Source organism: Paramormyrops kingsleyae, chromosome 2, assembly GCF_048594095.1.
Source record: "Paramormyrops kingsleyae isolate MSU_618 chromosome 2, PKINGS_0.4, whole genome shotgun sequence".
NCBI classification, from domain to species: Eukaryota; Metazoa; Chordata; class Actinopteri; order Osteoglossiformes; family Mormyridae; genus Paramormyrops; species Paramormyrops kingsleyae.
The window spans coordinates 10056643-10083424 of record NC_132798.1 but is presented as its reverse complement, the minus strand read 5'-3'; the positions used below and the strand labels follow the sequence as shown (position 1 = coordinate 10083424).

The window sequence follows — 26782 nt, the reverse complement described above, 5'->3', positions numbered from 1 at the left end:
TTCCAACTTCAGTTCTAAAACAAAAAATAATAATCAAACCATTGGGCACCTGCAGTGCATGAAGCTTCTGTCTCTAGCAAATTACAGTCGAACAATCAAACCTCTAGCCTATTCATTACTCAGTTCAGTACAGTAGAATACACTTTTTTACATACAGTAGGTATGCGATCAGCAACAGGGGTATAAGCTGATGACATGGAAGCTAAAAACAATACTGAAAATGATTTGATCTCATCAAATCATGTAATATATAGATATCAGTAATACATAATATTTGTTATCGTGAGTTCATACTACTGTATGTCTTTTAATACTCAAAGTCTCGGCTTGGGTACGGCTTGCCTCACTCATGTGTTAGCTGTCTTTGTGACATCGCAGTGCCTTTAAAACTTTTCAGTGACGTCAATATGCATGTTTAATAATGGGTCCAAGACGTAGTGTTCCTGGTGTGTACAGTAGTAACTTTGTACATACAGGGGCATAATTTAGATAGTTTGTATACTATACAAAAAGGTCTTGGTAGGAAATGACAAGGTAATGTGACACGCAGAGTATACGGTACAGTAATATTTGTTTGGAAATTGGTTGGAGGCTTTTTACATTATCGTTCAGGCTGGCGGACTGTTGTGGGTTGAGGTTAGGGGGGGACCAGGTATTATTGGGAAATTTTCACAGCCGCTGTGATCCTCTGCCCCTAACCCTTACAGACATGATGGCAGTGAGCTTCGGGTGCCGTATTTACAAAGTGCAAATAATAGAAGAAACAAAGACGGAATCTATGCAGAAGGTTCCACTGGGCGGGTGTCCACTGGCAGCACTGGAAGCGCATTTCGCTAAAGATTTGAATAAATCAGCAGATTCTGGTGCAGACATTCAGGGTCAGTAAATGGCACACAGGGGGTTCATATCGAAATACACAATAACTCATTTACAGCTGCGCATATAAAGACATATATACACACTGACACAAAGATATATGTACTGTATAGAACAGCTAGTGAAATGCGTGAAGACAGAAATTCTAGATTTAATGTAGCACAAGGACTGCAGAACAGGCATAACTGTTAAGCTCGCTGGGAGGTACAGACAGTGCAATGGATTTTGGTAGCCAGGCATGTATTCCTGTCACAGAAAGATTATAATACTTCCTTCCAAAAGATTACACTACAGTCATAATAGGCATCTTATCAGTAGCATTAATATACTAGAGGAGGAGCTGACTCCTTTTCAAATTACGTTACCAGAGTTACTCTACTCAAATGCCACGAATTGACTGCTAATCGATGTTTGTGGTCTAAAACATACTTTTTGATCTGACAAGGCTAATTAGTCAAGCTATCAGCACAGCAGATCCCAGATTATGAGGAATTTAAGTGCTTCTACGAAATCAATGTATTTACATCCATCTTCCATCATCTAGTCACTTATCGAGTTCCAGGCTGCGGTGTCTTTATGAATGTATATACCTTCATTCATTATCAGTCTAAATAATGTCACTTCGAATATCTTTAATGTTTTATTATGCTGTTTATAATAAAGCACCAATTATAATGCCAATATTTTTCAGTTAAGTATTTCTAAAACTCTAACATTTTCTGTAAAATAATAGATATGCTGCTGATATTTTTCATTTCATGCTTGGTTAGATCAATTGATTGCAGGTTAGATCAATTGATTGTATGATTACTGCAAGATTTTGTGTGGTGGCAAGTATTGGATCACATTCGGTGAACAGCAGGGACTCGGAGCAAACTGGAATAAAGTTAGGATATGGTTTCGAATAATATTTCACAGCTCTGACCGATGACTGAAAACACACCATGTTGTTATTCCAAGGAAATGCAAGGAATGGAGAAAATACCGGAAGATGCTGATTGCAAAGTGTTTCATTGCACAGCCTCTGGCCCTCTTTGTCTTCCCAGGAGACATTTCACTTCCTGTTTTTATGTTGTCATCACCTGACCACTGACATGTAATTTGGATGGCTCAGTTCATTGTTCTTTTTCTGAGTGGGGGAAAGCTAGCTAACTTCCCCTATGTCTCCTTTGCTCTACCACTCATGAAATTCATTCATAATTTATATTTGTTGTGCAAGGAGCCATACAGAACCTGCCTGTACTACAGTTACTTCATCTATTAATGATTCGATATACAGAATTGTTCAGTTAGAAACCTTTTACGGATGGGGAAGGTTGACACATCTTGATAAGACCACACATTTTTTTGTTTTTAGCATTCCAGTAATTCATTCATCCATCCATCCATCCATTGTCCTACCCACTTATCTTACTGGGTCGCGGGGGGTCCAGATCCTATCCCGGAAGCAATGGGCACGAGGCAGGGAACAACCTGGACAGGGGGCCAGCCCATTGCAGGGCACACTCACACACCATTCACTCACACATGCACACCTATGGGCAATTTAGTAACTCCAATCAGCCTCAGCATGTCTTTGGACTGTGGGGGGAAACTGGAGTACCCGGAGGAAACCTCATGATGACATGGGGAGAACATGCAAACTCCACACACATGTGACCCAGGCAGAGACTCGAACCCAGGTCCCAGAGGTGTGAGGCAACAGTGCTAACCACCACATCACAATGTAGTAATTCGGAAAATGGTGATTTTCTGTATAGTCCATGTGATCGCTGTCCTTTCCTTAATGACATGCATGGTACTGAGGGTTTGTAATTATGTGGAAACATAATAATCATAGACTTTAGTTATTCCCTATTGGTTCTAATTTCTAATTTGCATTCATAGTCAAAGCTAAGTTGAAAATTCAGCTTGTATCCCTTAGGAATGACAGGAATTTTTGAAAGGTCATTTGGTATCCAGTCAGCAACATGCAAACGTAACAGCATCCTTGTAGTCATTATTTACCATGTGGAAATATCCTTCTTTGTATTGTAGTACATTATTATTGGAGACCAAACATTACAGTCCCTGTGGATGCTTTGTAAGCACAAGCAAATGGACTTATCCAGCCATATGGTAATCTTTGTGCAGATGTATGCAGAGATGTAACAGTTATTCCCATAGGAGTCTATGAGTACAGACATAATTCACTGCTCAAGTTGTCTGAAGAAAGAAAATGTGAAGGAAAAAAATACCACAACTGAATTTTTAGGTCATCATAAACCCAGGAACAAACTCAGTTTTCCTTCTGGAATTATTTCCTGGACACATTGGTTTCTTATTTCAAGGAATAAAGCACAGTACAACGCTAAGTGAATTCTGACAAGGAATTTCAAAGACAAGCAATTAAAAAAAATTGTTTCAAGCCGGTTGTCTCTAAAGCACTTATTAAATTGTCACCAGATACTGTAATTAACCTCTCAGTGTGCCACTCCGGCATATTGCTTTATTGTTAATCAGAATTTTACATGCAGTTCTATCTGTAAAACAAGGATTGTAGATGCCTTCTTTAATTACAAATTTATAACAAATAGACCTACATCCAGCACTGACATTCTATTATGTCACAATGATTTGGTTAAATGCAAAATCTGCCTTTTCCTCATTCCGACCCGCAATTATCCAGCTGAGCACTAATAAGTAAGAGAGGCTGCTAGAGAACTATAAGGAATGCCGAGTGGGTGTGATTAGCACAGTCTAGCAATAGAAGAGAGGCGTCAGAAATCATCCTTTTGGAGTTGATAATCAGAGATAAGCCAGTCTGCTCTGCTCGCTGTATCGCGCTGCTCCTTTCGCTATTGGTACGAACCTTGCGAAGACATTTAAGCTTCTACTCACTGAGAGGCGGACTGGAGAGAGGGGCTTCTGTTGGCAAACTATGTCAAGAGGATGTGACTAATGGCTGTCCATGGCCTTGTGCCTAGTTCTGGCGGTTCAGACTGCCCAGCCGGTGGTAGACCATGTCCACACGTTTCTCGTGTCATTTGATTGACAGTTAACATGTAGGTGCAGACATGTATCAGTCCAATAACATTGGCCTGGTGAAGGATGTACCTTAGAAATTTGTGGATTTTTTTTTTTCTTTCTCTGGGAGTAGTCAAGTCCCCAGGTGAAATCAGGTCCCTTGAACCCCTGCAAATGGTAATGTAACGAATGCAAATGATTAACTGGTTATTAATCGGCTCTTGGCAGCATTTGTATATGTTTATATATTCTTTTTATTCAAATATTGGCAATAAGAACAAAAATATGCCATTAAATTCAGCATACGTGTCGGAACGGGCTGCCATGCTTCATGGGAGATCCAGTCAGCCGACGTTCTTGGTTCTGACCTTGGTTCAGGGTTGATGTACTTGGAACCGGCAAGCATTCTGGCAGGAAGCTGAACCACAGCAAGTGCACTTGACGATTTCCACAGAAAGTCTACTTTCTGGCATTTCTTGGTATCCCCATGAAACCCTCCCACATTTGGATTCTCTTTTAATCTCTGTAAAGGGGCAATGTAAAACAATTTCTGGTCTGCGGCTTAAAACTCTCCTAGAACACGTTTGCACGCTAAGTAAATTTATCTTTCACAGCGCTCCAAGCTCTTACTTTTCCACCCTGGTGGTCTGCGACATTGGTCATGATTCATCCAACTGATATAATGCATAATAATTATCATGTATGCAGAAACTGCTTACAACCCAACTGATGGAAAGACAGATATGAATCATTTTTAGAACTTTTTCTATAGTATATATATGAAACATGTTCCATCAATATCCACAGTCTGAGTATCTTAAGCGCGGAACAGTAACCTGCTATTGTTACAAATCAGAGCCAACGGTAGTAATTTTAATTAAGATTTTAAATGCATCACCATTCATATATTTAAACCGTTTAATTCTAAAAACTGAAAGTGTGATAAAAAATAGCATTTTTCAGTAGATCTGTTCATTTTTTAAAATAAGAAATGGAAAAAAAAATCAAACAATTATGACATCCCATATTTTAGGATGTACACCCCAGAGATGCACTGGCCCAATTTCAACTCGCCCGTCTAATTTTAGCTTCCATGCCAAAATCTGGCATGACTAACGGTAACCTGACGCCAGCCAGAAGCACGGCTCTGGCATAAAGTATTGTATGTGTTACATAACCCATTCTACTTTGAAAGTACTCTTGTAAGGCACATGAATAAAGTGTAAGAACCCCCCCCCCCCACTTCCTTACTTTCATGGACTATAGGAATGTAAGAGAAGCACGTCAGATCGTTTTAAAAATGTCTTTTTCATTCATCTCGACGATACAGCCGAACCCGGGTAGCTTAATGGCTCCAGTGAAGGCAGTGAGCGCAGTGATGAGCTGATGTGCAGGGAGGCGTGTTCACTGTTTTAAAAAGCAGCACGCAAGTGGGTCCAGCTGAGCCGGGGCACTGCTGCAGTGGTGGCAGCAGGCCAGCCCCCGTGCGATTCCCAGTTACAGGTCAGGAATGGAGCGATTCCCAAGCAGATGGCCAGCCGGGGGAGGACGCTTCCCGAATGGTCCGCCTCGCTTCCGGCCGTTATACTTCCCTCCCGAGCCTGAAATGCTCTCGTGTACGTGCATCTGTGTGTATTTATATTGTGTGATGAGTACTGCTCTGCATTCATCCATCCATCCATTTTCCGAAACCGCTGGTACTATTCAGGGTCGTGGGTGGAACCCGTGTCTTCTCTGTGTTTTTATTCTGCTGATGCGCGTTTATTCTCACAGTGTGCTTGTGCGCAAAGGGCGCTTCTGCATGATAAGATTTGTCTTCCACAGAAAACGGTCATTGATGTGATTCAGGTGAAATTATCTACAAGCTCGCTGAGCTCGTTTCTGCCACAGCGTGTTGTGCTGTGCGCATCATATGCCCTTTAGCTGCTTTCCAGCCTAGGAAGTGAATTTAATTTAAAACTCCATTCCATAGAGTTCATTTAAAATGTAAAGGTAAAAAAATCTTATTCAATATTCAACTTACATTAATATAGGACTGAGAAAATTCTGGCAGAACATCAATACTAAAAATGTAATTCTTACATGGAATTCTCAAATCTTAGAAGCTGGTTTTTAAACCCTACAATTTATTTTTCCCATCATTGACAGGATTTTTTTAAATGATCCCAGACATTGAGTCCGGCGTGTATGTGTGTGTGAGTCTATGTGTGTGTCCGTGTCCGTGTGTGTGTGTGTGTCTGCTTGCATTTGGTAAAATGAATGTCCGTGTGTGTGTGTGTCCATGTGTGTGTGTGTGTGTGTCCATGTGTGTGTCCGTGTGTGTGTGTGTGTGTGTGTGTCCATGTGTGTGTGTGTGTGTGTGTCCATGTGTGTGTCCGTGTGTGTGTCCGTGTCCGTGTCCGTGTGTGTGTCCGTGTGTGTGTGTGTGTGTGTGTCAAAGGGCTCGTTCTCAGTCTCCTGGACTGAATCTCATCTGAGAGATGGATGATTGTGTGCCAGGTGAGCGGAGCTGACAGCTGTTACTTCTGCTCAGCAGGCAGGGAAAGATCAGCCCTTTAATGAATTTTCCAGGCCTCTCAACAAAGGAAATGAATTAGAGGAGGGACTTCTGTGTGGGTCTGTTGCATCCTGGCGTCTGGCTTTCTGTGACACCTTTCAGCTGGAAATCAGATCGCGCTGGCGATTCGCCAGTCCCCTTCTGGGCAGCTAAAGCTTTTTGCATTAGAGAATGAATACAGGAATACAAGAAGGGCGCTGGAGGAAATACGGTAATATTTTTACAGTATAGATACTGTAGTTGCAGCCAGAGAGTGGTATCTTCCCATTCAGTACAGGCAAACTCTGAAGAAGACAGTACTTGTTGACTGAAGACAATTAATTCCTGTTATCTGTAGCAATAGGAATTCATTTCCAAATTTTCTGTCAAGCTTACAGAATACAAATGCATGTGGAATTCAAAGATTTTGTGGATTGAAAAATAAAATAAGCCTTATTGAATTGCTCATAACTGGAGTTTAGGGATTAAGACTGTCATACAGGTGTGTTTTCTCTTTTGATGAGGGCATTGTTAACGTTCTCATTTGGAAGCTGGATTTTTCCATCTCTGACTAAAGGCCTCCTATCATCCTAACAGCAGTGTCGCTCTGTCGCTCTGTCTCGCAGGTTATTAATACTTATTGAATGTCATACTTATTCACAGACTCATTTACACAGTCAGTAATGTTTCTCGCAACTGTGGAATCAACAATGTCCAAAAAACGATGCCCAGAAGAATGGTGTGCAAAAGCATTACAAAATCCGTTGAATGGATTGACACGATAAGCACCACATTGGCTAGTCGTAAAACTAATTCTATGATTTTTCTAGTCTGTAGTTGTATAACTATGCAGCATTCTGTACCATACACAATGTAATTACTGGACGTTCTCCTACAACATCTAAAAGATCCTGTGGTTATCAAATTTGTGCTGATTATGAGCGGAGGCAAATTGGCATAGACAGAGGCCCTACAATGGTAGAAATGTCCATGAAAGGGACATGGAAAATCCTCTACTTCTAGATTTACAATTTTATTAAGGTTAGTTGAGGCCCCTTTTAAGCCGAGGCCCCTGGGTTTCAGCCTGGGTAACCCCGTAAACCAAGGTTCTTCAAATCTGGACCTCGATTCCAAATCCAGGCCTTGTTTTCAGTTCTCCCAGGTAGTTAGTTTAATAATTACTGATTCTGATTGGTCAGAGGCTTCACACCTGACTGACAGGTAAAGGAAGGCTGGAAAACCAGCAGTGCTCGGACCTCAAGGACTGATTTGAATAACCCTGCCGTAAACTAAAGCTCAGAACTTCGCAAGTAACACACAGAAAAAGGCAAGGACCTGAGCAGAATGATAGAACAGTGTTATAAGTAATAAATACCTAATAAATAGATAAATCCTACAGTATATATGGCACTTCACCACCCTCCCCGCAAAGACCTAAAGTTTGCTGGTGGGAGTGGGTGTCAGGAGCCGGCTGCCTGTGGGGGAGGGCGGACACTGCGGCACTTGAAGTTATTCCAGCTATAGAACTTTCTTTAATTTCTGTGGCATTGTCTCTGCTGCCTGCTGTTCTCACAATATCACTTGTCCTCTCATTCTGTTCAAAGAGCTTAAACATTTTGAGCGTCTCTTCAATACATAAAACTTTCCGTTTGTACTGGCAGCTTGGCATGTTTGAACCAGGCCGCTTAGACAGGTTATGGGGTGTTACAGTAAATGAGCGTTTTTAGATTATAAAAGTAAACAAAAGCTGGATCAATAGCAAACCAAACACTTGTAGGATACCATAAGCAGTGAGCTGATGCCGTAAGTGGTGTGTTTGTATTCAGTTTGTGCTAAGTGAATCGGTTCAGTTGGTCGGTGTCCTCTTCGCTCAACGGAGGCCTATATCATGAAGCAGGATTTCTTGCTTAGCTGGATACCCTGTTGAAATTAAGGTAGTCTGGGCTGAATGCTAGGTAATAAATTAAAGTCTGGGTTTCCTTAAAAAACAGACGAAAACATCATACTATAATTGTTTCCAAAGATATCAATTGCATCGGAGCAAATTCACATTTCAAAACATGCCTTATTGGGGAGCATGATTTAATTGAATATAAGTTTATGTAATTTATACTATGAACTAATTCATAGTATTATTGGGGAGCATGATTTAATTGAATATAAGTTTATGTAATTTATACTATGAACTAATTCATAGTATTATTGGGGAGCATGATTTAATTGAATATAAGTTTATGTAATTTATACTATGAACTAATTCATAGTCAAACAGCAAGCTTTGCTTTTTCTAATATTGCAGTGTTGGGAGATTAATGTAATCCTTGCTTTGGAATTTATCAAATACCTTTGGAATTTAATAAATAATTGAAAATATGTTGTTTTTCCAGCCCATGGGTGGGGTAAATTAAAATTGTACACATGAAACATTCTTTCTGGAGTGAATAAATGTTGAGCCATCGATCCACTCTTCCTGTAACTGTTCAGTCTGGTCTGGATTGTGGGGGATGAGTCCCCACTATCAGGAAGTTGTATTATGTTGATATTGAAATAAATTGATATAAATGACATATTATACCTGTATTTTGTACTTTCAATAAGCAGCATTAATTCATGGGAAGCCAGAGAACAGAGGCTCCTTTAACTTATACATCCGCTTTTAAGTTTTAAAACTTAATTAAATTGAAGTTAATCAATTAAGCTCCAATGCTTTCTTATTAACATAGGAAATTAACTTTAAAACATTCATGCGATGATCAGGAGTCCGAAGCCAGAGCAAAAAGCCAGACATTCCGCTGGGTGACTTGTCTCAGTAGCATTTAACCTACTGTCACTGTGAAATGTGCTTGTTAAATATATAATTATACTAAAAAATAAATAGGAAATGATACAAATAATAAAGCTGCTACGGTAAAGTAGATGTTTCCTGGTGATGATTCATGTCTGTCGTAATGCGCTCAGTGGGTTTCAAAATGACTGGACTGCACTGAGGATTGTGGATGACAAACACACAAATAAGGGGATTTAGTAGTATATTAGTAGTATGTACACTTTGGTTAGCTTCCGAGTGAAGAAAACCACTTGTGCTTGAATAGAAGTTGATTTAGATGCTCCAGTTTGTTGTTTTGTTATGTTTACTTTATTCTATGTACGCGTCTTTGACATCCTGAAAAGCACTATTTAAATAAAATGTATTGTTATTGTTATTGTTAGAAGTGGGACCCTTAAAAGCAATGGCATCACTTTGGGCTGAGCACTGGGGGGTTGAGGTCTCCACTCATTTAAGATGTTGGAGTTATCAGTGGCTTTTACTATAAAAATCTAGCCATCACCTTAGTGTGGCATATTAATTTGGTGTTTGCTGACCCTCAGCATGCTATAAGTGATGTTTCCATGATCTGAGGGTTTTCTGTTCTGGAAAACTCAAACCTCACCTAACATCATGCTTCTAGCGACGCTACGGTCTGCCCTGGATGGGACTCGAGTCACATCTAATGCCATGGTCAGCTTTTATCATGCTTCAGAAGAAGCATTATGACTCAGGATGTTGTCAGTGTAAAAACATGAAAGAAGTCTCCAGCCATCATTGAATCATTGAAGAATATGTTCATTTTAAAACTCCCTTTAAATGTAATTTAAAAAAAAAAATGCTTTTTTAAATCTTCATGCGAATAATCCTAATGTTGCGTGGGGGGGTGGCTTACAGCTTTAAGGATGGCTGTGGGAAAGGCCTGCTAGCTTTTATCCGAGTCACTTCCAACGCTTCGGGCTCTGAAATGGGCAAAGCCCGTCACTGCCCCCCCCCCCCGCCCAACTCAGTGTTTGTCTTCCTGTGATCTCGCCATTGTTACAGCTGCCCCAACTCTCACAACAAAAGAGATCCCTGACTACATGGTGAACCTGAGGCTGCACCGTGAAAGGCCCCCCATCAATATGCCAGACTTAACAGGCCCAAATCTACCTAAACCTTATTGGTCAGCCATGTTTCTTGGCACGACTTTTAAAAGGCATTTTTATCCCCCAATCCCTCAATGCCCTACTGTTGTTTAGAAAGGATTGACATCAGGTAAGGGGATTAAAACTTGCCCAGTCATTCATTGTTGGGGCTCTTGTTTTTGCTGAGTAGCCTAATTAAGATTTTTTCACTCATTTTCCTTCTTAAAACTAAAGTGCGGGGTTTTTCAAATATGATGATAACAGATTGACTATTATATTCATACCAGAGGGCCTGATTCTGTGAATGTGCATGTTTATAAATACAATTATTCTGACAAAGACAGATCTACAATATATGCAGCCATATCGTTTGGTGAAGGCCTTTGGCTGATTTGTCCTACCGCATGAATCACCATGACACGCAATAATGCGAACGGTAAGTAATGGCCCTGACAAACACGAATAAATGGTGTCTACACATCGCTTTCCGAATGTACGATACAACATCTTGGTTTTCAAATGCAGGAAAATGATGGCGAAGACTGGTTGCTGAGCTGAACAATCTGCAATGTTTTCAGTTATTGAGAAGCCAAAATGTTGTCTCGATACTTGCAAGACTCTTCGCAGAGACAAGAATCACCAATGAATTTTGTATTTCCATAAAAAAAAAAAATAATTATACACACAGGGGATTGGAGCATCTAATAGAAGTTTGAATAACGAGGTTCTATTCCTTTAGCTACTGCCCGAGCCTGTCGTTTCTTGTAAGCTAACGGTGTGACATTAAGAAATGTTGAATCATGCAATGAGATGCACTAATGGATGTGCCAAAGACCTGTTGGCCCCAGTCTGTTTCACTCTGTTGCCTCTCAGACAAGCTGTAGCAATCTAGTGTGGTGGCAGGTATCCTGACCCATGATTCCTTGGTATTGGAATCAACTTGAGCCCATTATGCTTTGCCTAATGCTTCAAACATAACTTCAGAAGTTAGAATGAATGATTTTGGATCTTTTACATCTAACGATTTCCTTTTCCTGTGCCATAAGAGCAGATTGTTTTCAACAGCCACTGCCTTTTATTATTGTATTCACTGAGAACTTCATTTCACATTGTACCTTCATGTCACAATTGTGCTGTTTCTTTCTGGTCGTCATGTCACAGTCTGATCCGAAAGCAGACAGAGAGCACGAGCTTATAATTTCAATAGTCATTCTTTGCCAGGGCTCTACATGTGAATATTTTTTTCTGCCTATGGCCCTTGCATGCATTTAGCAATATTACTTATTCAACTTAGTTTTTTTTCTGTTATTTGTGATTGTTCCTGAAGGATTTGTTCATGAACTACTTCCCAAAGAAATCTGTGAACATTGCAATGAAGCTGGGCTAATGAAAGATATTAACCCCATTGATATCAGCATGTTGGTGTTAGAGGGCAACTTTGGAGTATTTATTACTTAGGGCTTTGAAATCAAGTTTGCACAACGATTTTGAGGAGTATCATGTGTATATAGACAGAGCTATTTAAATCATCAGGAGTTTTCAGACCTGTTAATATACTGTAAGCAGGAATTCTACTTCTTCATCTTATTCAGTATTACCTCAGTCTTACTCTCTTTCATCCAGGCAAGCAGAAGATATTAATAATGAATTGTCTGCCTTCTGCTAAAATACTGTTTTCTGGACACTATATGACAATATGTTGTACACAGTTGTTTTTTGGAGAGCAGATACATAAAAAACTGGCATCCTCTCTTGCCGCTGAGACCGCCTGATGTTTTGTACAAATGAATGTTAATTAAGCTCACCCTGAGAGAAGGGGCTGGGCCTTTGCAACCTGCTGTAAAAACAAGCCCTCAGTCAGCCCTGTCAGCTCCGGCTCAGAGGTTTCAAAGTGCAGCTTTAATCAGATGTGGCGCCGGGCTGCAGCTGAGGATCTTGACCCACTTAGTCTGATGAAAATCTGAAACATTGTTTTTGGTTTGGGAGTTTCTGAACGATAAAAGCCGGCTTTTTAAATGACAGCTCAAGCTAGTGTTTTAGGACAGGGATAATTCAGTAATTACATTTACCATGGATACAACTGCAGGATTATTTCCCCCTGCAAATCCTTAGGTTCTTAAAACTTATAAGTATACCGGCCTTAAAGCACAAAATGCAAAAATGACCAATGAATTTACATGTATAGCCAAAAGACAGAAGCACTTGAAGCATGTTATGGTTTACTGTGACCTCTATGGACTTTTGCACATTAGACTTCTAATTGTGACTTTGAAATGAATAATTGTAAATGTCACCCATGCCATTAAGTCAGTATCAGTAACTTTTCTATTCAAGGTTATGTATGACAGTGTTGTTACGTCATTATCTATGTTACATGTTATTTTAAACAATGGTCACAGTCACATAATTTACAAATCTATGCACATCACTAAATAATTATACTTTGAAAATATGCAGTCCATTGTCAGCCATTAACAGTTTCATATCTTGAATACATTAACTGCTATCTATATATCAGGTTCTTGGGTCTGTAGCAGGGCATTGTCACGTCTGTGGTGGTCGGGTAGAGCCTACAGTATGTACAGTCTCAGAATAATGATGTGAAAATACCCGTTATTTCTATTGGTGACAGTCACAAACTGAGGTTTGTTTGCCTGCATTCATTACTGAAGGAAACGCTAAATTTCACATAGATGTTATGTGATTGTTTTTTGTTTCCCATCCAAGTTCTCAGATTTTGAAATCTACCCATGTGTCACAAAGCTTGAAAACCTTTGATCTTCAGTACATCATCAGCAGGGTCACTTAGCTCTTGTTCATGTGTCGATTTTTAAATAGTAACTAGTCGATTTCACCGACAAAATAAAAAATCTAAATAATTCAAAGGAATTTCTTTTCTTTTTTAAAATTCATTTTTCTCACATTTTGGTGGTGTACATTGACTAGGTTTATGAAGATCGGAGCGTTGTCGCAGAACCCCCTTCAGGTCTCACACCCCGAAGAAGCGCTTAGACCATCTTAAAGCAAGCACAAAGGCCTCCGCCAGCTGAATCACAACAAGGCACCTCACACGGCTGATAAATCTTTGATATATCTAACCAAGTCCTAGATTTCTGCTATTCAGGAAGCAACTCAGCATAAATATTTTATGGATTAACATTGCATTCATTAGGATGATTCTGGGTGACAAAAAATGTATAATCACCAGATTTTTTTAGGATCATGCTTTCGGGAAGTTATTTGGCCAGGTCTGTTTAGAGGCCTTGTCTCTGTGGAAATTCACTAAAACAGTAATCAAGCTGGAAATGTTCAGATGGAGGGATTGCACCTGGGCTGCAATACAGGCTGATAATCTTCCTCATGTGAATATTATCAACGGGGATGAAGGATTCTGTGGCTTAAACAGGATCTTGAAGGTTAGTGGGTTGTTTCTCTATAATGTTAGGGACTGTCCTTTCCAAATGTTGCTGGTAACTTTAATTAATAGGTATTGAAAACCCTTATTATGTTTGCTGTAATATTGAATTGTGTGGAAACTGCAAGAGATGCTTTTTAGGTAGTTCGTTGTCAGCAGTGATTCAACCCTAATTGCCCATTATAACACAGATAAAGTTCCCCTAACAGATAGTTCCTTGCTAACATCTAAGAATATAGATAGCCTTATTTATAAAGACTTTCCACAATTTTTCCACTTGCTTATTAGTACCTTAATTAACATGCGAATTTCTGGCGGAATACAATTAACCTCTCTACCTGGGTTAATTCTGCAAAAAACAAACCAAATGGAATGTGAGATTGCAGATTGTTGTTTACTCTTCAAGAAAATGACTTCCATATATGCATTTCAATGCATCCCTAATCAAAATTTTAATTGAGCTTTCAAAAAAAATTTCACGATTGAAAAACTTGTCTGGCTGATATATTACTTGAAGTTTTCTATCATTTGAAATTGGTTAATAGTAAAGTTATTTATATATATATGAAGTGAAAAGGTCATGCATTGAATAGTTCCTTGATTGACTTTTCATTTAAAATTGCTGTGTGTACTGTGTCATTTAAATATTTCTCTTCTAAGATATGGAAAAAAATGCAAATTAATTTAGCTTAACGTTTCATTTGGTAAGGCTTTACATATAGATTGCTAGTGTATAGTGAAGCGTAATTTCTTAATTTCCATTTTCAAAGTGCTTTCCCAAGGATCTTCCCAATTTCAATACCCTTATGCATTCTTTTGGGAATCACATGATTTTTTTGTAAGATATATACGTAATGTGGTATGTTGACATTTGTAGCCTTAGATGTATCATTTCTCTTAAATTCTCGGTGTAATTGTGTTCCCCTTAGAATTTCTCTCCTGCTCTGCTCTGAATTTACAAAATTATTTACGCAACAAAGCATGAAGTGCTTGTCATTCTATTGACAAAAGCCCTTCCAGCATTTTTAAACTCCATCCGTATCAGTCATGCTATCATTCCCATTTAATCTAGCGCCTTATCTTCCGATCATTTAGAAATTGGTATGACTCAGATGCTAATTACTATCATTTCAGACTGAAATCTTCACACATAACAATGCCTCTGATGACATTCAGCAAATCTCATTTCTTTCTTTTAGACACTTCGAGGTGTGTAATATCACATCCAGAAATAGAAACAATTTATGCCAAGCTATGAATTGCTAGTATGATGGAATTTGTTGGCAGGTTGGAAAAAAGAACAAAATTGCTTTTCAGACCAACCTCCAGAGCCCCGTAATTTTGTGTGATTTATCAGCACGGACCCCAAATTTCTACCTGTCAATTTTTAGTTCCAATTTCAAATAATATTAAATTCTAGTACTATACTCTGTTACCAGTTGATTATATTTATTTCTGTTTCTCGTCACCAACCCGTTTTACATATTCCTGTATTTCTTGGTCGTATTGTCCATTAATCAGTGTACCTATTGTACGCATGGTGGGATTGTTCTTAACAACACCGATCCTTTGTATTTGAGCAACCTTGACTTGAGCTTATTTCTACATGTGAGATATTTGACCAGATGTCTTCAGCATTAGCTGTCACATGGCATCAGGGATTGGAAAAGTCATAATGAATAAATCAATAAACTTTGTGGCACTTCTTAATTCTTTATCAGCATGAGCAGGGGTAGAAATTAAGATTTTTTTCCCACTAGCCGACAGGGCTAATTCTTAAAAAAAAATAAGTCCAACATGCAAATTTTCTTTTTTACTAGTCAGCCGGCTATTGTTCACTCTTTTGTACTCAGGTGACTGGGCCAGCTTAATTTCAAGCCCTGGAGGAAAGCTTTCACTGGCCTTCAAAGTTAGAGAAAATAATAAATACTGACGACTTTTGACGATCTAATTTTAAGTGTTTAATTCCTTTAATGATTTCAAATTCTACTAGAGATCCATAATAAGTATTGAAAGGTTTTCTTAACCTGCACAGCAAAGTATTGAGTATTGAAAGATTTGCAACAACAGTGGATACTTGTCCTAACACTGAGTAATGTAATGATTGCAGCGTCAGGCTGCCCTTTGTGTATAGTATCTCACTGTTTAGCTGATCACGAGATGCAAAAATTAACTTCACTCAGCACAGGAAGAATTTGTTGCTGAGCAGCAAGTCCACAAGAAATTCTTTTGTTCAGGTTGTTAAATAACTGTGATCCTAATCCGCCGAGATAAACAGTCTTTAACAAATCTTAGTAGCTTTAATTATGTCAAGCTGTAGGGGGAAAACTATGTAATCTTCTGTGAATACATTTTTTTGGAGGAAATGCATTGGTGAAACAGCACTTGGGCAACCAGTGATCAACAGCACAGCGCATTGCATGTTGGGATACCGTGTACCGACCCTGTGGAAGAATCTCCTGAGATATCACATTATTGGAGACACCCCTCCCACCGCCATGATCTGAACCTGAGTGCCTCAGTCAGGCTTTGACTTCAAGTAGCTGCTGCAATAAAACATGAAGAACAAACTCAATGCATGGATTCAGCCCCAGCCTCTTACTGCCACAGACATCCAGCCTCATCAGTGACCCAGAAGCACAGCTTTGCCCCTCATGGGTTTTATATCCAGGAGTCCTGTCTTTTTTTGCATAGACTCCTCATGTAATATATTTACTCCTAACACCCCCCCCCCCCCCCCGCTTACCACCTCCGTTTTACTTTATTAGTGACCGCAAACTTTATTATAGCAGTCAGAATCTCACCAGAAGACACCCCTTAACTTTCTTTTCATTTCATACCTCTCATTTTCATCGTATAATTAATAATGCATTAAAAATGTAGTTTTATGTTGTATCAAGCCCCAGTTAATCATACAAAAATGCTATATAAAAAATGTAATAGGATATACAGACTGCAGTGAGAGATTAATCTGCATCTTTGAGTTTATCCGAGGAGAGCAACTGGATAAACATTTGGCATGAGAAGCTTCACCATTCGGCAGTGAGGGACTTTATAGATGGTTAGAGTTTGTACAGTAACAGCATAGGGCCAGTTTCCCCTTTTTTCAGATTTTTTATTTTAATCAACTTTGAAGTTGCAGCTTTAGATTTTTATGAAAAAAGACACTTATTTTGTACAGGTTGAGATATCCAGTAGATTGAGGTCAAATGGCCTACTGGAAAACTGAGATCTGAAGGGGATCGCCGCCGTCATGACGACATGAAACAAGCCTCCTGACTCACACAGTCCAGGCCACGCCCTTGATCTTCTCTGATCATCACCAGATGCAGTATCATCAAATGTCACTCCACAGGTTATTAATGGCAGTGAACTGCTTTGTTGAATGCGTTGCAGTTCGTGTGGTCCCCAAATCTCTGATTTTCATCAAGTATAACCTACAGCTAGAACTGGAACATGTTTAGTGTTCTAAGTTAGACTTAATATAAACTGATGCTCTGGGTCACATTAAAATGCACTGAAATTGAGTTTTACCTTCCCTAGTTTTTCAATCTTATATAACTTCTTGAATTTTTTATTGGTGTACCTTAGGACCATTTTTCAGTCATTGACATAATTGTAAGAACATAGATGGCTTAATTTCACATTGGCTTTGGCTGCTGGAACACTCAGCGCCTCAGGCTTGCCGCTCTCTGCTCTTTCCTGTACGGTGAAGTGAATCGGAATGAGCCTTTAGCACAGCGAGTGCTGTCTCCGCAGGGGTCCCTGTAAACAGGTTCAGCACCTCTCTTTCACTCTCGAACAGAATGTCGAAATGCGTAGGACGAGGCTGCCTGACAGGCGAGCAGATTTTGGAAATATTTCTGACCTGTTGTGTCGGCACGTCTGTCAGTTTCCTGCTTTGGGAACATTTCAATACGCTGAAAAAGGTTCGTGTTTTTGTACGGTTCCCTCAGGTCACCCTCCCTAACTGTGGATTCAAAATGATACAAAATGATTTTTTTTCTTGTAAAGTCAATGTTATTCGCCGTGACCCAGTGCTGGAAAAGCGGCGATGGAAGATGGGCAGATGGATATCTGTTGATTTGTTTGTCTGTGTATTTTTAGGTTTGTCTGGAAGACGATATTTCAGGAGGTTCATCAGGAGTTTGTGAACCTGCAAGTCGGATGCCACACATGTAACTCGGTGCTGGTTTCCACAAGCGGTGCAGCTGGTCTTATTTTAGAGAACAATTGTGGGCTTGATGCAAATGTCCAAATGGAATATCTTATGCAGGTCTGATTTTGAAGCAATTTATTCCAGCCTGACAGCCCTTTTGGGGGGGAGGAAAATCCAAAAGCAACACTCGCATCACGCTGCGTTATCGTCCACTCAGTGCACGAGCATGTGGCCTCTGCGTTTACGTTGTGTTGCAGTTAAGCACTTTGGTTATATCTTGACCCCATCTTGAATTCCAGAATGAATCTTTGGCATTTTACTGGTTTTCAATAAGCCTTTTGACATTTGTAAGGTAGGCCTGTTTTATTTACTGACTAATAAAGTACTGTTTAGTTTTGCTAAAAACAATTTCACTAAATTCAGAGATATCCAGTATATGGTGAAACATGAAATGATGGTGAGTCTTTAAAGGAATGGAAGTCACTGACGCAGAGAGACCTGAGGACAGACTTGTTCTCAAAAGCTTATTTTATCTAAGATGATGATTTTTCAAAGTTTTTTCAATCTTTACCCATGTTCCCTCGCTCTCTCTGGAGCGAGTAGGAATGCTGAGAGAAATATGTATTTCCCAGTTGCCTTGTTATCATGCACACTCACATTTCTGCATGGTGATATGAAGAGAGAAAGCGGGGGAGATGGAGGAAGAGAGGAGGCAGCACACATGTGCCAGTCATACCTTGGAATTCAGGGGCCCGGTTGGCGTTTGGGTGTGGGATGGGGGGGGGGGTGGGGGGGCTGGCTCTGTTATTTCAGGTCCCTGGCGACTGTACCCAGGCCTTCTAATGAGGCTAATCCTGCAGTGGCACATTCCAAGTGCCTAATGGGGCCTGAGCGCACGGCCGGTTTTAAACTCCCAGCCCAGGGACTCAACGGGCGAGTTGCTGAGTGTCCAGCCGTGAGTGAAGTCAGCCGAGTAGCGGGTCAAGCGGACGCCACACTTGTTAGTGACGGTACAGAAGCTCCCTGCAGCGTGGGATGAGAGGACAAGGTACTGGCCATTAAGGGCAGTGTGAGTCGTGTTTGTTTAGTAATATTATACTATTTTAAATATGTAATGCCAGTTTTTATTTATCAATTTATGAATTAGCTAAATGTGACATTGCTTCATTAGCTAAGTTGTGGCATCTGTTGCTAAGTAGAATGTAGTAAAGAAAACTTAGCACTGGTGTAAAAACTGCAGAGAAAAACTATTTTAACTAAACTATACTTTGAATATACATTGAAGTCATATGACCATCAGAACTGAAGAATCATCTTAAAAAGGTCATTATTTATTAAAGAATAAATTATATTTGTACAGCAGTAGCTTGCTCTTCTGTATGCTCGGAGAAGTTTTTCTCATTTTTGAAATGATTTTTTCCTTAGGATTACAGAATATACCAGTAATATTTGATAAATTTTTCATACGTAGTTTCCAAAGACCACATGCCGCTGTTCCAGTGCCTTTACTGTCAGAATCAGATTCGTTCTTTTCTTTTGAATTTGCTGAGCAAAATTATGCTTTTTCAATTCTCCTGCTCTGCTGTAAAAGTTTATAACTGATAGAACTCCTGACTTCTGCAATATGAACGGAGCTGTTTGGCTAATATGAGCTATAAGCAGGGAGTCAGCGGGTTAGTTGATTATGACTCTGCACTTTCTTTGTATACAGCTACTGTGTTTTATTAATATTTACTGAGAAATTAAAACCAAATTAAATGTGCAATAATTTTTATTTAATCAAATGAGCATGAGGGCTTTGTTGCTGGTTCTCACATGATATCTGCTCAAGCGTTTTATTTGGTTTTATGTAACTCGTCTTGTTTGCCATTTTTAATTAGCAAACATTTATGTTTAACTGTTAGTTGTGTAATCAATAATTCTGTCACCGGGGAATTCTGTGGGGACACAGTTTTAAACTGGAGCATGGGAATACCAATGTTTCATAATCCAGCATATTTCACACGCGTGGAATGGAAACCCACACAAACTCGAGGGGGTGCAAACGGCACGGAGGCACCCTGGGGGTGTGAGGCCATCACAGCTAGCCGCTGATCCACCCTGCTGCTGGGAGGATGAGGACGAAGGATGAAGTGTGTTTGGAAGGGGTGTGACATTAAGGATGGTTCAGTCGAGTTATTTCTGATTTTGCAAGACTAATATTTATTTTAACGGCAGCATAACTTTATGTTTATGGAAGCACAATCACAGCACCCACAACGAATCAGAGCATGTCCAAGCCAGAGAAATAACGCCCCCGGCACCCTGGCATCCATCCTGTGGGGAACCCTGGCAAAAACCTCCACCAAGATAAACTTTAATTACCACCCAGGCTGTCAACTGTGCATTGTAGCGGTGCTCACGTTGCAGGCTATAAAGATGTAAAATCCACCGATCGCCAGCCGTTTTGCCAAGATTCCCTGTAAATCCACCTCTTTGCCTTGCAGGGTAAAAGCAGCCGTCTTCCAAAAGTGGTCAAAACACTTTTAATCCTCCAATGCGCAATATGATAATGCGCTTGGCAATCTATTTGTCTCCTGTAGTCACTGTATTGGCTTGTTTGGTGTATCTTTGTTTATCATTATATATCATCATGTGACACAAACAAATCACATTATCAGTTTATATTTTAATATTCTTTTAGTGACAGTCACTCTCTTATTTAATCTTAAGTGTGCCTCTAGTTTCTTTGTTGCTTCCTTTGTTGCATGTGGTCTGCGAATGTTGACTAAAGTGTTGAATTTCTGCGTTAGTTTTCATGAAACAATATGTTGCCATTTGCACGAGCACTTAGGAATTCCTTAGGTTCCGCATTGCTTATCATTCTCTCCTTTGAGACAATTACGCACATTTAGAGGTGAGAGTGAAGCTTGGGGCCCGAATCGCAGTGTCAGCCATCTATCCAGGGCCCGTGGAGCACGTTGAAGGATCAAGGGCCCGACGGACGTGTGACTATTCTGCTGAGGGCGTGATTCTGGTCACAGGCACAGAGGCGTAACCCATTGAGCCATGCACCGCCCTCTTGTGTAGGTGTGTGTGTGTGGATAGGCACGTGAGGACGGCAGCAGCGTGAGCACAGCGAGTCAGCTTACGGTGGATCCCCATCATTCATTTATATGAAGGAGAACAGGGTGTGTTGGGGTGAATGAGGTGGTGCTGTCATGCCAGTCAGGCTCCAGCAGGAGATCTAAGTCAGGGAGAGATCTTGAGCTCTGTGTTACATCATTGATTTCCTCACCTAGTTCTCCTGACATCTGAGAAGGTTTGTATCATTCATCTTTGTGCCTCACTTCTGAGGTTAAGAGCGGGGTCTAGTTTCATCATAAATATGAGGGAGATGCGTGATGCCTCTTACATTTATCAAACATTAAAGGGAATAAAGACATTTCTCACCTGCTGTCAATCTACTGTGTGAATTCCGGATCTGTAGGTGGCTGTGCATTCCCCCCCCCCCCCCTGCATTTATTTAGCCCTTTGATAAGAGATTGGAAGTAAGATACTTGTAGTCTGTACAGCTGTCAACACTGTGCCCATGACTGGCGTACAGAACCTTATGTCCTACTGCAGCTGCACACCCCAATGATGATTTCCTTTGCAGCATTACTACGGTTTATTTATAGTACTACTCAAAAATGAGTTACTCTGGGCATGTTTGCTTTCTCTTTATCTATACCTTTTCCCAGCATTGCACCAGCGTGTGCGTATTTTTGACATTTGGCTTCTTGTTGTTCAGCCAGAACTTATTTACGAAATTTAAATTACTCATTCCCCCCCTCCCCTTTTGTTTCCCAAGGCACAGAAGTCCTGGATAGAAAGAGCCTTCAGCAAGCGAGAATGTGTACACGTAATTGTAAGCACAAAGGACCACCACAGGTAAGGAACACGTTATCCTCATATGGACTGGTCCAGGTGCATTATGGGTTTTACACGAATGCACACAATGCCCTGCTGAATGCGAAGAATAGCGATGTGGTTGGCGAAGAGTATCTGTATGTCTTCTTATTTCTATTAATTGTTGACCTGGGATCACCCATGAAAAACGTTTCACATGGGAGGCGTACAGTGTCTGTTAAGGATATCTCTATACAAACAGGCAAGTCTGCACCAAGAGGGAGAATCGGGGTAGGATGATGCCAGATTAATGAGGAAACGCTCATAAAATATTCAGTGAGAATCTTGCTGCCGCAACGGCGTTAGATTTGGCAAAATGTCATGTATGGATTCTGTAATGTGTCCCTCACAGATGAGGCTTTTATCTGAGACTCATTGTTACAGAAAATGGCAGAAGCTGAACTGTTCAGTTACCACAGTTTGACCTTGAACGGAAAAATCAGATGGAAACATCTGTGTCTAGAGCCCTGACAGGGATTGTTGTTGACTGCAGTGCTCAAACTGCATTGCCTGTGTTCGTGTTCAGGAGAAGGTTCTGTTTGAGACACCACAGCTTATCTAATTAAATTTGATGTTCAATTTAATTCTACAGCTAGTCCAAATTTATTACTGCAAAATCATGTGATCATTCGATTTTTAATTGAACTGTAACAGGACAGGACGAATTATACGAAACCGTTATGAATGAATAACATGTGATTGTGCTGCTCATGAAAAATTTCATTGAGCTGTTTATCCCAGATTCTATAAATGCCTCAAGTACAGTAAATCTTACTTTTCAGCAGTTGTGCTTATATGTATTTAGACGGATTTTGGGTCTTTATGTCACTTCCTATCTCGCAGGAACACGGGTTGATCTGCCGCTGGCGGTTTTCATGTAAGAGAGCCTAATGTGTGATCCCCCGCTTTCCACAGGTGCTGCTGCGGACGTCTGATTGGTCAGCACGTTGGTTTGCCCCCGAGCATCTCCTCCAGTCAGAATGACAAGAATGAAAGGAAAAATGACAGCCTGCTGGAGAAGTGGTCTGTCAGCAAGCACACGCAGATCAGCCCCACGGATGCCTTCGGCACCATTGAGTTTCAGGGAGGGGGACACTCTAACAAAGCAATGGTGAGTGTAGACTTCCACCTACTAGGTCAGAAACATCTCAGCTATGCTCTGCTAATACAGTCAATTGCATGTAGTGGAGTCTAAAAGTAGGACTATAATGGTAAAATCTGAATTAAAGCATTGCATTTTAAGGAGGTTCAAAATGAAACTCTTTGCAAAATAATTGTAAGCCATTTTCTTAGTTAGAGTAGGCCAATAAGGTATTCATCTAGGTAGTCTGTGTTCATAATATTGCACATTTACTAAGCATTTGCAATCAGTGTATACATTTCCAAAACATAGTGCATAATTATGGTGTGTCTTACGTAATAGGTCATTATAAAATATATTTGCTGAAAGTCATTCAGATAAATTACCTCCAGTAATGCGTCAGCCATATTCACTAAATTAACGTTAAATAAATAACCAGGTGAATTGCATTAATTGTGATGTTTCTTTGACAAAACAGTAATAATATTGTCATTATGATGTTATTTTTTTGATACATACTCATTTTTATCTTAAGCAGGAATTTTGTACCGCCCAAGTTGACTTTAGATTGTATGTGAATAATACAGAAATATTAATTAGATACAGCTGTTTAATATAATTGCATTTTGTCAGCAAACACTATTGCTATTTTCCATCAAATAATTTTTGATGGAAAATTTTGTTTAATTTTTTTGGCTTGATGTGAAAATATGTAACTGCTATTTCTGGTTGTCATATTCTTGTAGTACGTCAGGGTGTCATATGACACCAAGCCTGACCTTCTCTTGCACCTGATGACTAAGGAGTGGCAGCTGGACCTTCCCAAGCTCCTCATCTCGGTCCATGGCGGACTGCAGAACTTTGAGCTGCAGCCCAAACTCAAGCAGGTCTTTGGTAAAGGGCTCATTAAGGCAGCAATGACAACAGGGGCGTGGATCTTCACTGGGGGAGTGAACACAGGTGAGGGAGCTGCATATTATGGTGTGGGTGATGAATTATTATGAATGTGCTGTTAAGAACAGTTATTTACCAGTACTTAAAAGTAATTATGGTGTATTGTGGTCATTGTGTTCATTCCTGAAGGAAACCACCTTGAAAATCACATTACCCAATGATTGCAAAGCATTATGGGAAATGTACTGTACCTTGCACATATGATCATTGTGGGCAGCATGGTTGCACAGTGGTTAGCATTATTGCTTTTCACCTCTGGTCCCAGGATTCAAGTCTCCACCATGGTTCTACATATATGGAGTTTACGCTCTCTCCCATCGCGGTCTAAAAACACATTTGGGCGAACTGGAGCTGCCAGATTGTTCATAGGTGTAAATGATGTGTATGCTCTCTGATGGGTTGTCACCCTGTCCTGGATTATTTAATGCCTTGTGCTTGTAGCTCCCAGGATAGGCTCCGGACCCTACATAGGACAAGCAGATATAGAAGAGGATGGATAGATACCATTATTGCTAAAATGTTTTCTACGCAGCCTTCTATTTTTTTTCTGTTTCACGCAATAAGATTATTATTATTATAATGTATATGGCAGAAAAAGAAAATATATTTTCAGGTGAGATGCAGAGGCTGTCCATCATACCCAGTGAACACTCAACATTGTAAAAAGGTTTTTCTGAAAGCATTTATGAATTGCATATTGTTCACACAATGCAGACATGCATTTTAACAAAGTAGGATTTACATAAACTGAGCAACTCATGAAAGACTACAACAGTGCAAGTAACTTGAACTTATGTCCTCTAAATTTAAGATCATCACCTAGTTTTTATTCAAAAGAAATATGGACGTTTTATGTGAAAATCTCATGAAGCCTCATGAAAACCGGGCTTAACCTGGGTAGCATGTGGATAAAAATATCAGTGTACCATCATATTTTTGATATCATCGTAATGAAGACGGAAACACTGGAGCTAATATTCTGTCATGTCCGATGAGTGTAAGGTAGGTGCTTATTAATAATGAAAATCCATGTAATCAGGTCTGGCTGCAGTGTAAGCAGGGCTTGTATTTTTAAATGCTGTGCCTGAGCGGAGTGTTATGGCCGTCCGCAGGCGTGATCCGTCACGTGGGGGATGCACTTAAGGACCATGCCTCAAAATCCAGGGGCAAGATCTGCACTATTGGAATCGCACCCTGGGGAATTGTGGAGAATCAGGATGACCTCATCGGCAAAGACGTATGTGCCTGTGAATAGTCATTCTCTATTTATGCGATAATCACCTCATTCTCTGAATTAATGCTTTTACATCTTCTGTGACAGGTGGTTAGATATAATACATTTGCATGCGATAGTGTAACGTTAGTAAGTATTGGTATACAGACATTTGGCCATTATTTGCTGTGTGTGTGTCTGTAAGAAAAAATAATGGAAAAGAATCAATTCTCTGGCTAACAGATATCACTGATCCGTGATGTGCTTACCCAGTATGAGATGAATATAGGACAGCTAGGTCAACCATTCGTATTCTCCGTCTCAAGATAAGAGTACACTGCTATCAGGGACATCTGAATGTGACAAAACAACAAAACACCAGCCATCTGTAACTGAAATTAAGCGCTGTATAGAAACACTTAATACCATTATAATGACACATGAGAGCACCACAGAATGGCGAAAAGCCGTTCCTACGGGCCCTTAATCCAATCAAACAGTCCATTCAAACTGCTATAAAATATGCTTTACATTTGGAGCATAGTTTCCTGTGTTGTAAGTCAGTAATTTATGCTAAATGCTAAATGATGCAGTTCAGCACAGTGTCTGATTAGAAAAAGGAAACATTTTTCACCCTATTTGCCTGTATTACATCAGCCTTCCACTGACTGCTGCTCTGGTAACTAAGAAGCTAAGGGGAATTAGAGCGGCGTTAGTGCTTTGGAGAGGCTGCAGGAATGGAGATCGCTGTATCCTCTGGGCTCCGCTTTAATGATTAGACAATAATACCCCCATTAATGTAATAATCGATTACACAGGATCTGTCCCCGAAACGAAATATTTTTCACAACTCCTAGTGAACCATTGAGTAAATGTAAAATTTAACATTTAAAAAATAAAATGTATGTTTCTAAAATAGAAAAAATTAAACCACACAATTATCTTTCTGCACCGAGATGTTAATTACTGCCAGTGTTTCCTTGCCTTCATCAGGTTGTCGAAGAATTACACGTATTACCATGTGAACGTGAATTTATGACAGCTCACATTAAGAAAGCCTCTTCGATTTCTGTTACATGCTGCAAACTCATTAGTGAGCTGCAGCAGAGTGATTAAGCACAAATGACAGAAGTTGCTAAATGAATGACACATTAAAGGCCAGAAGCTGGTTTAAACCAACTGTTTTAGTGTCCCGTTTTTTTTTTGCTAGTGTTGTTAAGAAAAAAATCATGGACATTTTGATTCTTAAGTTATACAGCATGATTTATTAAATGATAAATAAAATGGGCAAAAATGTCTTTGCCAGCAGCTTGCAGTTACATCATAACTTGCATGAAAGAGTAGAGGTGCATATTTAAATAATAAATAAGATCATGTTATGGAGTAACCAACAATTAACCAAAAACCATTTTAATTTAAACTGTTATTTTTGTCTGTGCTGGCTCTTTATAATTGTATATCAACTCTGTGTACATGAACATCAAGCATAATAGTCAAATACAGTTACTGTATATAGGATTGAAATACTGTTACTCCGTATTTGGCAATAAACTCTTCTTTTTTGCTCAGCATAATATTACTTATAGTAATGATTATAGCAATATTTGCAAGACCTGCTAGGGTTTTTGCATCTTAGTTCACTTATCCAGTAGGGGGCCACGGTGAAGCCATGCTACACA

At 39.8% G+C, this 26782-nt stretch overlaps 1 protein-coding gene across 17 annotated transcripts in view; it reads left to right on the top strand.

The window, feature by feature from the left end:
* trpm3 (transient receptor potential cation channel, subfamily M, member 3) overlaps positions 1-26782 on the top strand; it is a 123946-nt gene that overhangs the window by 53428 nt on the left and 43736 nt on the right. For all 17 annotated transcript variants that reach the window (XR_011984838.1, XM_023803287.2, XM_023803281.2 and 14 more), the window contains exons 2-5: positions 21758-21837; positions 22771-22966; positions 23683-23896; positions 25003-25127. Coding sequence is in view for 16 of the 17 variants with exons in the window: in XM_023803287.2 (XP_023659055.2) it covers positions 21758-21837; positions 22771-22966; positions 23683-23896; positions 25003-25127 (615 nt within the window). In the remaining variant the exon portion in view is untranslated. The remainder of the gene's footprint in view (positions 1-21757; positions 21838-22770; positions 22967-23682; positions 23897-25002; positions 25128-26782) is intronic.